This window comes from Seriola lalandi, unplaced genomic scaffold (assembly GCF_002814215.2).
Source record: "Seriola lalandi dorsalis isolate HSWRI2012SDOR001 ecotype SW California unplaced genomic scaffold, Sedor1 jcf7180002054516, whole genome shotgun sequence".
Taxonomy (NCBI): Eukaryota; Metazoa; Chordata; class Actinopteri; order Carangiformes; family Carangidae; genus Seriola; species Seriola lalandi.
In genome coordinates, this window is record NW_019525069.1 from 536450 (window position 1) to 549391 (window position 12942).

General features: G+C 41.1%; 1 protein-coding gene across 2 annotated transcripts in view; it reads right to left on the minus strand.

Annotated features, from left to right (window-relative positions):
* Positions 1–12884, minus strand: part of pax2b (paired box 2b) — a 31457-nt gene extending 18573 nt beyond the window's left edge. Inside the window, exons 1-5 of one of the 2 annotated variants that reach the window (XM_023413358.2) lie at positions 12278–12884; positions 10380–10545; positions 9626–9823; positions 6261–6340; positions 6021–6140 (exon numbers count right to left, since the gene is read on the minus strand). In XM_023413358.2, the coding sequence (XP_023269126.1) occupies positions 6021–6140; positions 6261–6340; positions 9626–9823; positions 10380–10545; positions 12278–12320 (607 nt within the window). In that variant the 5' untranslated portion in view covers positions 12321–12884. The remainder of the gene's footprint in view (positions 1–6020; positions 6141–6260; positions 6341–9625; positions 9824–10379; positions 10546–12277) is intronic. The other variant, XM_023413360.2, reaches the window with a different exon arrangement.
* Between the last annotated feature and the right edge of the window lie 58 nt (positions 12885–12942).

Sequence of the window (12942 nt, forward strand, 5' to 3'; positions counted from 1 at the left end):
ACACCATATTTGTCATTCACCACTGTGGAATACACTTCCCACACACAAGACAAACCATCCTGGGTCAACCTCCACACTCTTCCTCCCACTCAGGCTGAGGACAGCCCCATGTGCCCTCCCAGCTACTGATTCCCATCTGACAAATCAGCAACAACTGTGTTTTGGGGATGAAGATGATTCTGGAGACATTTAGAACGTTCATGCAGCCGTGTAATTGTGCTTCGTCAAGGTGTATAAATCGATTTCATGTATCCTTTCTCATTGGACCTCCCAAGAAAAAACCATGTCAAATGCCCAAAGAATGACATGTTTACGTTCAAGTGACAGCGTCCTCTAGTGGTTGTAGGAATCGTAGGAGCCACGGAGGAGGTAGCATGATATTATTATACAGCCACAAGTCGTCAACAAAGTGTCAGAGTCTGATACAGAACATTGTTCATGAACTGTTTCCTACCCGCAGTTGACAGTGGTTTCTTTTAACAGTCATTCCCTGACCTTAACCGCCATGATGATGAAAATCCCTCCGTCTTCACGAAGAAATAAACTTTGAAACGCTAACCAAGTCGTTTTTCTGTCAGGTAATACTCGAAAAGAACCGAACGATGTGTTGTCCGGCGACGCTAGAAATCAAAAGTGCACGTTTTCAGATAGTCTCTCTCGGAGGGCATTAATGGTGTTGACATGGAATGTAGTTGTGAAACAAATGAAAAAGAAAGCTCGAGAGAAGGCAAGGTTTCCGAAGCTGTTTGAAAATCTGAGAAGCAAACCAAACTTTAGCCAGAGCTGTGCAAAGTCAGTACGGTTTTATTTTTGCTGCAGCGATTTTGGAAGGCACTGACAAATGACAGCACCACTTTCGTTGTTCTGAAAAGCAGTTAGAAAAGACATGTTGCTTGGTTTAATTTGGACGAATTGCTGTGATGTTTAAGAATCCTGGTTATTTCACTTGAGAGATTTGTGTTTGTGTTTTTTCGGTGCTCAAACTTGGCAGAAAGAGGTGATGCCAGGTATTTTTATGCACCATAAGAATCTGACAAGTTGTTGGGTTGTTTGCTCAGTCTGGTTGCCAGGAGACGCCACTGTCAATCAAATTTGAACAAACGTTACCAGCACGGTCCATATGAAGCAGATTAGTGGAGTTTTAAGTGTTAAACTTTTTTGCAACTTTAACTTGGATGTTCGTTTATTTAAAGACAAATGTTTATTGATATAGAGAAGTACTAGTTTTCAGGTGCTTTAAAGTGTCTATAAGCACTTATCGTCACCACAAATCAGATCCAGTATTTGGACATTTCCAAATCTGCCCATTATGCAGCGGTGATACTAATCTTTGACCACAGTGGCTTTGTTGATGCATTACATGCTTGTCCCACTCTGTGGTTGTTTATTGATCACTGGAGTTGAGTGTATTCATCTTGACATCAGTCTGTATTAACACTCCGGTAACGAGGGAGCAGCCTCTATCAGATCAGATAACCAGCTCTATAAAGCAGACTCCTCTCTGCGGGTTTGGCACCCAGAGGTCACGACCCCCAGCAGGGGGCTTTAGCCAACGCAACTCTTGGTCTGGGAGCCAGTCTGAGTGACTGCCCACCAAGCAAAAACAGAACAGTTATCATGAATGAAGTGCAGATTGAGCATGAATAGTAGCTTTTTCTGAAAGTCGAACTCTATAATAGAGGAAGAGAATGATTTCAGAATAAAAGTTTAAACTCTTTTCATGCAATGAAAATAGAGTTTCTAAGTTCTTGTTAGAAGCATGAGGAGTTGAGCTGGCACCTTGAGGTCATGGAAGCCCCCCAATGAGGAATGAGCTTGCCACCCCCACAATCTTCCTAAGTCTGCTCCTTGTTTAAATAACATGTCAACATACATACTGCTCTTGTTCCCTTAACACATTGTTATGTATTTCACAAAAATACACCTCTATAATTTCCCGCCTGATTCAATTCCTGACTAAATGAAATCAAATTAAAACTCATTTGCATCAAATTGGATGAACTCAGCTGCATTTTGTTTTTCTAATTGAATGTTTTGATTATGTAAACTGAGAGGGATTAGAGGCTAAATTTATTAGATCGATTAAAAAAAGAATAATTAATGACAATTTTGGTAATCGATTAATCGAAACATTCCATCTGTAGCCTCTCATACGTGAGAATTTGCTGCTTTTCTCTTTTCTATGTCATAGTAAATTGAATGTTTTGTATTTTCTGACGTATAAACCAAACAATTAAGCAATTAGTTGCAAAAAGTGGGATTACTCCTAAAATTCAGAGAGGGGCAGTCTCAAAAGATGTTAGGCCGTGATGTTCCTGAGCTTTTGAAAGCTTTATTAATCTAATTCGGAGGTTGCACTTAGGTGTTGACATTTTGCTGCTCTCTGAGTTCCTGTGTTTACTCTTCCTCTCCCCCAAAACAGATGCTGATACACAGCGCCGGGTGTGACGGCGGCTCGCTCCATCACTCATCTCCATCCACACACATCGGCTCAGTCCTCATGACGCTCAGAGATGAGAAATAATTAATTCAACAGCTACTGAAGCACAGAATCACATCCATTCTGACTGCCACCGGCTATTGTTGTTGGCTCTTGAAATATATGATGATCGTCTTATCATGAAATTTTCTCTCTTGGTATTTCTCTCATAAATCAAGAAAGAAAAGCCCGACACAAAGCAAGAAAGCGTTCAGAATGGCTGAAATTAAGAATCATCTACAGGTCTGATAGTGCAATTTGTGGTGCCGCTCTGAAAGGACGTGTGATATGACTTTGAAAGACCGGACACACTTCATGGACACTGCATGTTCTCAACAGACCTCTGAGCTTTCTGCTCGGGTCAATTCAGCTCTCTCACACGTTCATTAATAACAAGAAGGTGAACAAAAACATCCATGAAAGCAGATTTGTACTTAAACATCAGATGCTATATGAAAGATTTTTACGTCGCCCTCGGAGAAGCAGCCAAAGCTTCTCCTTTGTCTTTTCTGAAGCCCACTGTGTCAGAAGCAGTGGGGGGTGGCGGAGTTGGGATGCAGGGGTGAGGCGGGTGGTGGTGGGGGGTACTTGGATGTTAATCTGTGAGGTAATAGCTTTTCTCCGCAGAATTGCAAATTCTAATATATGTCACGTTGTAAAACGCGCGGACAGCCGTGGTCACCAAAGACACCATCTCTAGGGGTCTCACCCTCTCTCTCTCTCTCCCCCCACTCTCTCCATCTGCAACAATGGCTGCCAAGTGTAACATGCTACTTTTAATTTACAATAACACGTGACAATAGCAGATTAATGGCTCTTATGACACCTGTGTCCCTGAAGCTCCTCTTGCCGAGACCCAGTGTACATAACGTGTGTCACACTACATTATCTCTACATCCCTCCCGTAATGGGGGACCTTTTTTTAAGGGCACTGCTGACTTGGAAACTTAGGAGCTGTCTGCCTGCTTGGCAGAGAGCCACAGCTACTGCCTAAAACAAATACTCTGGGCTATACAGCCAATCCATTTCACCGGGGCTTGTGTTGCACAGAGCCTCCCCTCCCTAACCCTTCCCCTCCTTTCCTTCCCCCTTCCTTCGCTCATTTTTGTTCATGTTTTCAGCCCTTGATAATGACTGCTTGTGCCATAATCATCATGAGGCTTACCAAGTTAAGTAGGGCTCAGGCAAGCTACTGTGCTGTGAGGAAATTTAATCCAAGCATTAACTGACTATAGACTACTGCCTACTGAGCGAAGCAAAATACATCTGAATAGCAAACAAGGCAACACTGAAACACAGACTTCAGCTGAAAAAGATCATTGCATTGAAAAATAAATGACCATGACACACCAACAAAACTGGACAATCATATTTCTTACTTTTAAACGATTTGATCTTACATGTGTTTTTCTTGGATAAGAAACATTCTGCCTTGTTTGGTTAAAAAAAAAAAGACTTACCAGCTATCTTACGCTTACAGCTTCCAGAAATCTTTCTCAAGATGTGACTAATGATCTTATTTTTTTAATGTAAATGTTACAAAAATGCTTTAATGGAAGTAAAGAAAGAAGGTCCCTTCAACCAGTTGATGGCATCTATGGCAAATATTGGATCTATGATGATTTTCTTTCAATAATACACCCCCAAAAACAATAATGCATGGATCTTTAGCACCATATATGCCACAGGTTATGACATCATGGAGCTTGGGCCTGAATTTCCAAATAAAAGTACTCACTCTTTTCCTGATTTTCCAACAAAATTGAAAGTTACTCATGGTTGTAAAAGCCCCATATCACTAAATGTCTTAAATCACAACTATGGCTCTGATTTAAAAGTGAATAAAGATTTCATCTTTTAAATGTTTATTTACATTAATAAATTTATTTTATTAACCAAACCTGGTATGAGTGATGATTTTCTCTCTCTCCAGTATACCCAAAAAATAATACCACATGAATATTTAGTTCCATATGAACCACAAGTTATGACAAACTGGGAACTGCGACCTTCATTTCAAAATAAAAGCATTCACCAATTTCACGGTGACATGCGATTTCCACCAAAAAGTAACTCGTGTTTGAAAAGGTTCCAAACCCTAAATGATAACTCCTCCTCCGTTTATGTTTTGGAAAGATAAAGTATCCCTGACCCTGTGTTTCCAGGTAGGTGCCAGCCAGTTGTTGAGAGAGTATATAAGAACCAAAGCTGCCGCCCCCCCCCCCGACTTTATCCTCAGTACAAGTCCTACCCTGACGCACACACGAGCACACACCACCATCCACACACACAGCTTTCTCCTCTTTCATCGTACATACTGGCTGAGCACCTAAATCACAGAAATGGCAGCACATCAGGGGAATCATTTGAGACTGAATAGCCATAGAAACATGGCGCTGTCACCTGGGAGACCTCCACAAAACAGGCCAGCTCTCCTCCTCACGCACACATACCTTAGTCCTCTCCATGCCCTTTAATACCTCTTTGCCCTTCAGTAGCAATCTGCATAGAAATGTGTGCATTCTATCATTCAGTGACTAGACATTACACCCTGGCTAATATGAGAGGTCCTCGAACGACTGAAAATGAACCCTTGAAAATACCAGACGTTTGCATTATGCCTCCGCGATTGCATCTCTTACAGGGAAAGACTTGATTATGTCATTTGCCATGTCCACGTCATGCTGGTTTTTATATCTTTGCCAGGAAATCTACCTCTGACAGGTCATTAGTCATCCCTCCCTCCCCGCACGCACATAAAACATCAATTCCACTCAATATCCCGCAAACCCCTCTGCTTCTCAACAAACGCCAGAACAAAGAAGACGCTATGTAAACTGCTGCCGTGCTCTGATTAGCTCTCATTCCGGAGCACTGCAGAAATAAGGCACTCATTCCCCACCCTGTTTGAGATAACTGCCCCTTTTCAGCAGCCACATCATCCCTCCATACTCATACACGCCTCGTAACATGAGTGCATCTGTTTAGCTATTCTCATCAGCTACTTATGTAGTGACATTAAGGAAGCCTATTGCTTACAGAACCAATAATCTATATCGCCTCAGGCCCCCTTATATCCACTAACCTACTACTTCGGCAGCAGAAGTGGAGCCACTTTTGTTGAAGAAAAAAAAAAAAAAAAGAAGCCCTCCACAGAGCTGTAGCGGCTTTCTTGACTGACCTGGGTGGTTGGCTACATCATCTTGACATGTAATTATCTAAAGCCCTTTAATCACTTCCATAAAGATTAATTGCAGGAGACAACAGCGGAGGTCGTGTCTTCAAATCAAAAGACTCCTTGGCAGATTGACACAGCGGTGTAACAGAGTTCAGACTTAGGTGTTTTATAAGGGTCATCTACTGGAACTGAAGCAGGTTTTAATGCCGTAATTGCAAGTTCAGCAAAGTGGGTTTTATAGCATAAAGCTTCTTTTTTTTTTTTTTTCCTCGGATTTTAGATATTTTCTGCATCCTAATCTTAAACTGAAGCAGTGTTTTTTTTTGTTTGTTTTTTTTTTTTTTTTTTTTTTTTTTTCCTTACCTTCATCTCTTTTCCTCTTTTCACCATTGGATCGTGGAATACCCAGAATCCCATTGATGGAGTAGGATCCTGCAGGGTCATTGGAGGCGCTGGTTACAGGCGGAGAGGCTGTGCTTGGTACTGGGAAAAAGAAACAACATATTTAACAACCAGCTTGTATTTTACAATGAATACATGCTTGTATCTAAGTGCTATGATTCCATGTAATGCTCCTGCTGATGCTGTGAGCTGCAGTATTACCTATGGTATGGCCTGGTGTTGACAGGGATGACCCATCAGGAGAGGGGTGAAAAGGCTGCTGGACTTTTGTTCGGATGATCCTGGTGGGAACAAAGGAAATGCAGATGTCACTGCTGCTTTTCTATAACTGATTTCTCCTTCCTTGAGATTCCCGAACTGCCCCTAATTTGAGCGTACCGTTCGCTTACAGCAGCTACTATGGAGATATTGTATGATTAAGATATCAAACGCAACTCATACGCAAGAAGGGATCCAGTCAGTGGTTCTACCTTAAAGGTGAGGTCTGGAGAAAAGTCTTCATTGCACTTTTGGTCTGAGTGATCTTGCAAACAAAGCATGAAATCACATCAATTCACCTCAATGATCAGCTTCACTGACTCTACCTGGCCCACACTAATCAGCACCCCCCTCCCCACCAACTCCGTCTCTCCCAACCCCACCGTGGAGGGGGGTTTCACCGGGGCCGATCTCAGCCCTATAGTAGCCCTATGCTTCCCAGATCAAACATCTCTGTAGAACCAGCGAGCCCCCATGTGCCAATGCGGATGAGGTTGTATTGATCGGGGCTTGGGGAGAAAAAGTTGGGGATTAGTCACACGGCCAAACAGATGCAAATAGAAAGCTATAAATTATATGTGACAGGAAAGCAATAGTTCCTTATTGCCTTGCACAAGCTTACGCCAGCATTAGATTCCTTTAATCTGAATGGCACTTGGGGAGAAAGGGAGCTGTCACAATAATTTGTAAACTTTAAAACTATTCATCATGTATGCCACGAGAGCTATTTTAGAGCACACGGAAAAGAGGTGAGGACCATTGAACCTTTTAGGGTTGATTTTTTTTTTTTTTTACACAGGTCAGATTTTGCTCATTTGTTCTATTCTTTTGCATATTTTATTTCCATGAAAGGAAATGATTTACTCGCTCAGGTAAAACTGCACAGTGTGTAGCACCCAGAATATAATTTTAAAGCAAAAATACTCCTCCTCCTTTTATTTCTGTCCTCCATATTATCCAGAAACCCATCACATGATTTGGATATTGATGGTGCCAGAAGGCTTCAGAGGAATAAATCTAACACTGTCACAAACAAAAAAGATAGAACTCCCCTTGGAGGCAAAGCTGCCAGACAACAAGCTTTTCCAGAGAGCGCATATTGATGTTTTAATTTTTTTCACTTCTCCCCCATAACAGTTATTCGACCCTTTGACTTGTGTGTGCTACATAAATTCAAAGACTTTATTTGGTATCCATGTTCTTGATATTGAATAAGCAATTTGGGAGAATGAATTAATGGCCTGGCTGTTGCTGAAAATCCCCTGAAGAAATATTAAAATTGCTTTACTTCTGAATCAATAATATCGAGCACCATTGAGGACTCGTTTTTTTAATTTTTTTTTATTATGTCTAGCAGCAGGGTAGCGTTACTTGTTGGTCGTGGTGGCCCTGACATGTAGTACAACACTATCTCTGTAGCATTTAATAATGCATGCAGGGGAAAGGTGTTTAAATAGAGCATCCTCTTTTGTCAACAGTCCTGAGGTCAGACTGTCTGCTACAGAAACCCACGACTGGCCCCAGTCAGAACCATCCAGCTGGAAAAAACTTTGGCTCCAGTCTTTAGTGGGTTTTCTTTCCCTGAATTGTCTTAACTGGGAAAGCCCTGTTTAAACGTCTCGTGTCATTTATTTTAACACAAACTCACTTTTTCTTTTTTCTTTCTTTTTTTTTTTTGACAATATGAAGTAGCATCAGATAATCTGGAGCAAAGCCTGCTCCAGTGATTGAACCACTAAGGATGTTTTCATTGATTTTTGCAGACTTCTCCTTGAGGAATCCAAACATGTATTGAAATATTTACCTCCAGCTAAATCAAAACAAATGCTTGTGTCGTCTCATTTGTGTGTATGCTCCACTGAATGTGTGTGGGGCTAGACTATAGAGCACCACATTGAAATCTTACAATTCTCCTGCTTAAAAAAAAAAAGAGAAATATTCAGCATTAAGCCATAATAGAAATTCAAAGTAGCTCTCATATTTGGCTGATAGAATTACAGCTCTTTGTATTCACAATTTAATTTCCCACATAAACAAAGACACATAAGCCCCCCCCCCACCGGTCCAAAATAGAAAGCTTTAATTGGAATTGAAAAAACTTTATAGGGCTCTTTTAATGATATTAATGTACATTTTGAATTTATCACATACATGTGTCTGAGCCTCCTTAAATGGGGCTTTTTAAGCAGCCACGAAGCATGAAATGAATTTTCTTCAGCCTTTTCTCTATTTAAAAGATGTCTTGTGTGGAGCTGTCCATGCTCTCCCATCAGCTCATTAAAATGTAATGCTGATGCTGGCTCTATGGAACAGTGCCTCTTAACCAAAGTTCATCACCAGGGATCTCTGGTGGTGGTGGTGGGGGTGAGGAGGGGTAAGATGGTGGTGGGGTGAGGTGGGGGTGTCCTCGGTCCTCATGGAGCTGCCACTCTCAAACCATAGTGCTGTTTATGACTTTCTTTAGGATAACTGAAGATTTGTAGCATAAATACAGAGACTTGTTCTGTTAAATGTAGATAATTTCCCTGACAGATCGTCATATAAACGCTCTATATGAGCGTTTTAATGCCACGAACAAGGCAAAATTGATATTGCACTTTTATGCATCATGTATACATCAGTAATAAGATAACACCTCGAATTTTAGTTCAAGGATTTAAATCGGGAGCTTTGTTGATAAAGAGAAAGTGATTTTTTTTAAAGCTTCATTTTGGCTTCCCAGAAAGACTTAATTTTTTTTCTTTTTAATTTACAACCTTATTTTCACATGATGCAATATTCAACAAATTATAGCCGACATATTTTCCTCCAATCATCCTTTTTCAGAGCATTGCTTCAAAAATAAAATCTCGCAGAGAAGCCAGTGTTGCTCTCTCTGTGTGAGAAGCAGCTCCAGCACATTAGATGTGCTAAAGAAAATTGGCCTGCTTTATAGCGCCACGGGATCTGGTCACCGAATATTGATCGGTTTTCATCTCGACAGATTCACTCAGTCCTGGATGTACTGCTGATTGTTGAGGGAGTTTGGTCTGAAAGATTGAATTGCACCTCTGAGACCGCAGGCAGCCTCAGCGTGCCGGGCAGCACAAAGTTGGTCAAACAATATTCTGCTGTTGTGGTGCGCTTAGCACAGATATACTGTGATAAATGATTTCCAATTTGCGCTCTGCCGGCGCTCTTCATTAACGTGTTTACATCCTGCAGCCTGTTGTTTAATCCAACTAAATTTACAAATTAATTTAAAATAAAATCTGAACATCCACATTTTATGCGTATTTTCCGGTTATATTAAAATTCTTGCTTCCTACCTGTTAATGGATGAGACGCTGGGAACAGTGTCGTTGTCGCAGATGCCCTCTGCCAGCAGTCTGTCTCTGATCTCCCAGGCAAACATGGTTGGATTTTGTCTTTTGTAGTCTGCGATTTTTTCCACGACCTTTGGCGTGGCCACTTTAGGTTTAGACCCACCAATCACCCCTGGTTTGATGCTGCCAGTCTCATAGTATCTGCAGAAAAGAAAAAAAAAAAAATCCCCAATCAGGCGATGATAGTTTGCAATAATGCTGCCGATACCTCCCTTAAAAATCAGCGTTTAATATTGTTTCAAACTCAATGATGCACCCACGGATTCAAAGCTTTAGAGGGTTGTTGTTTTCTAGAACTATTTTTTACAAGAAAGTGTCCAAAAGTCAAACTTTTCTTCCACAAAACATGAGCTTGTGAGTGTAACTGGCAACTGTAAACATTAAAAATGTCTCAAAACAAACACAGATTTTGCTTAAAAACTTCCAACTACAAGAAAAACGCATCAGGGCATGCATTCATACACGACCTACATGTAATTCTGAGTCATTTCATTACGCACCAATATCCACAATAAAGCCAACTGCCCTCTACTCAAAAATACTGAAATGTATAAAAATAATTAAAAGCTGAATTTTGGAGGTTAAGCCCTCTCCTCCTCCTCCACCACTACCCACACATCCACCTCCTCACTCCCAGCAGCGTGTAGTCTATACCTGGCTGGACGCAGAGGGCATGGCCGGAGAGCTTTCACCTTACCTGCCCAGGATCTTGCTGACGCAGCCGTGGCTGACTCGCAGCTGTCTGGAGATGTCGCAGGGCCGGACTCCCTGGTGGGCCAGTTCCACTATCCGCTGCCTCACCACGTCCGGGAGGGGTCTGCCGTTCACAAACACCCCGCCGAGCTGGTTCACACCTCCGTGCCCTACGTGGGATACAACAGCAGCACACACAACCGTAACATTACATAAGGTCGTAAGGGAGAGAGGAAGAAGCAGGTGTATGTTTTTTTTTTTTTTTTTTTCAATTGTGGAGACAGAAACCTACAGAAAATACCCCATATAATATAACAGCTGCAGATCAGTTTCCTCTCCTATTCTTTATGGAACAGGTGGAATTAAATGTATTTACTATGTTATGGAGAAGCCTTTAAAATGCATGAAATACGGCAAATTTAAAAATAGTGTTTTTTATTTTTATTTTTTTATCAAAAGATTATTTTTTTCAATTTAATATGATTAGAAGGTTGTTTATTGGCTTCACTGAGGCGCCTTACTTTTCTGTGTTTTCACCGTTTCCTTAATACATCAAAATGACCAAGTTACACTATTTTGTCAGTTATTAGTCATTATTCAAAATAATTGATGGAGAAGATGATTTTTTTTGGGGGGGGGGGTGATTTAAGAAACAGCAGAGACTAGACTAGAGATGATCACAACACTGCAAAACAACTATCGTCATGAATGCACATATTTATATATGTATAGTATATATATATATTTTTTATGAAACAAAAAATGGACCCTGCAGCTAGAAAGTCTTATTTATACAAACACTTGCACGTTTTTGTCCATGCTTGTTGGTCTCTGTTTTTTATTCCATCTTTCGTGTTTAAAACAAGGTAATCTAAGTTCAACTTTAACTTTTCAAATTAAGATAATTTTGAATAATGTCATTGTAATAATTAAATAAAACAACACAGAAGGTTGCATTGACCTGCTGAACACCTAATCATACAGCATATATATTTAAAATGTTTTATGTTATTCTGCAGCATGTACAATGAGCACATTAAATCGAGCCTACATTGAGCAGTGAGCCTGTGATTTCATTTCTTAAAATAAATTTTAAAAATATGAATTTTACTGAGCCTCCAGTGTTTTCAAAGTTTCTCCCAGTTAAAACACAGACTTCATGTTTCCTCAGCAGCTCCACGGCTCATGTTTGGTATTAAGTTGCAACCTCCTTCATTTTCCCTGCACGGTAATTTTAAATAATTGAACGAGCTTTGATCACTCATATTACATATTATTTAGTAAAGGAAGAGGTCATCAATTATTCACTCACATTCACCAAATTGCAAGTAAACCACACTACACGTGGACTCCAGTTAGACTTGTATGAGGGCTTGCTGTTATTTGGATAATTTGAATAATAGATGTGTAACTAATGTGTCCTGACTTATTAGGCCTGAACACACACATATACACACACACACAGCGCGGGAAGCTGCAGGGTGATACACGTGTAAATTACTGAGTACCTGCTAACGCATGTTCTTTGTTTACTATGGCAACTTTAATTTCTGCACATCACTGCTCTGTGTGTAAAGAAGTGCTGTGGTGTTTTATTGTATTATCAAGAATTTTTCACACTATTTTGGCTGAAATTTTGCCCTCAGAAGAGGAGGGTGTGGAATATGAGGAGAATATGACTCCACTATAACAGCCTTGTGTTTCCATGCTTGCTTGCATGTCACTTTATTAGCTTGTGACTTGTCTTCTTTTTTTTTTATGCGCAAAGATGCAGTTTCCATACACAAAAAGATCGCTGTGCTCGCTGCTGCAGGCCTTTGTATTATGCAGGAATGATGGTTATTTTTATCCGCATACATGTACAAGCTGCAGTGGCTCACAAACTCAGGTTGTGCTACTTACGGTGCATCGCGGTAAAGGGGTCTGCTTTGCAGTGAATATCCATTGGATAGCAAAGGAAAGACAGATAATCAACTGAAGTCGCCGTTTCGCCTTCCTATCAAGGATGAAAATGTGAAGAAAAAAAAGGTGATTCTACTCAATGGAGGGACTTAGTTTGCCCCCTCCACCCCTGCTTCGTCAACAAACGATCTGATGGCAACTTCTTCCCCCCAAAAGTTGCCTTTCTTGTCTTTAACAGTCCGGTCCGGGAGCGGAGGTCTGGCAGGTGCGCAGCATGACCGAAGGATTGTTTCAGTAATACGACCTGTGTTCAGTTTATCGGTATTTTTCAAAGCCTGGGGGGTGGGTGACCAGAGGTATAATTCTCACAGCATGCCAGCAAGAAGACCGCGTTTTCTTTTCTTTTTCTTTTTTTTTTTTTTTTTAACGAAATGTAACGTTCAGGTCCAGCGTGCAGGGCCCGGTATCTCCTCAATCCTGGTGGCCTCGATTCACGCGTCAAAACGGCAGGAGGAAACGCGCACGCACACACATCGGGGTTTCTCTTTTTCGCGCTGGATGCGTTAGGCTGGATCTTTGGGCTGGGAATGAAGCCTCTCTCTGTGTCTGTGGTTCTAAAAGCTGCAACCCACCCCTCCTCTCTCTCCCCCCAACATCCCCCCCAC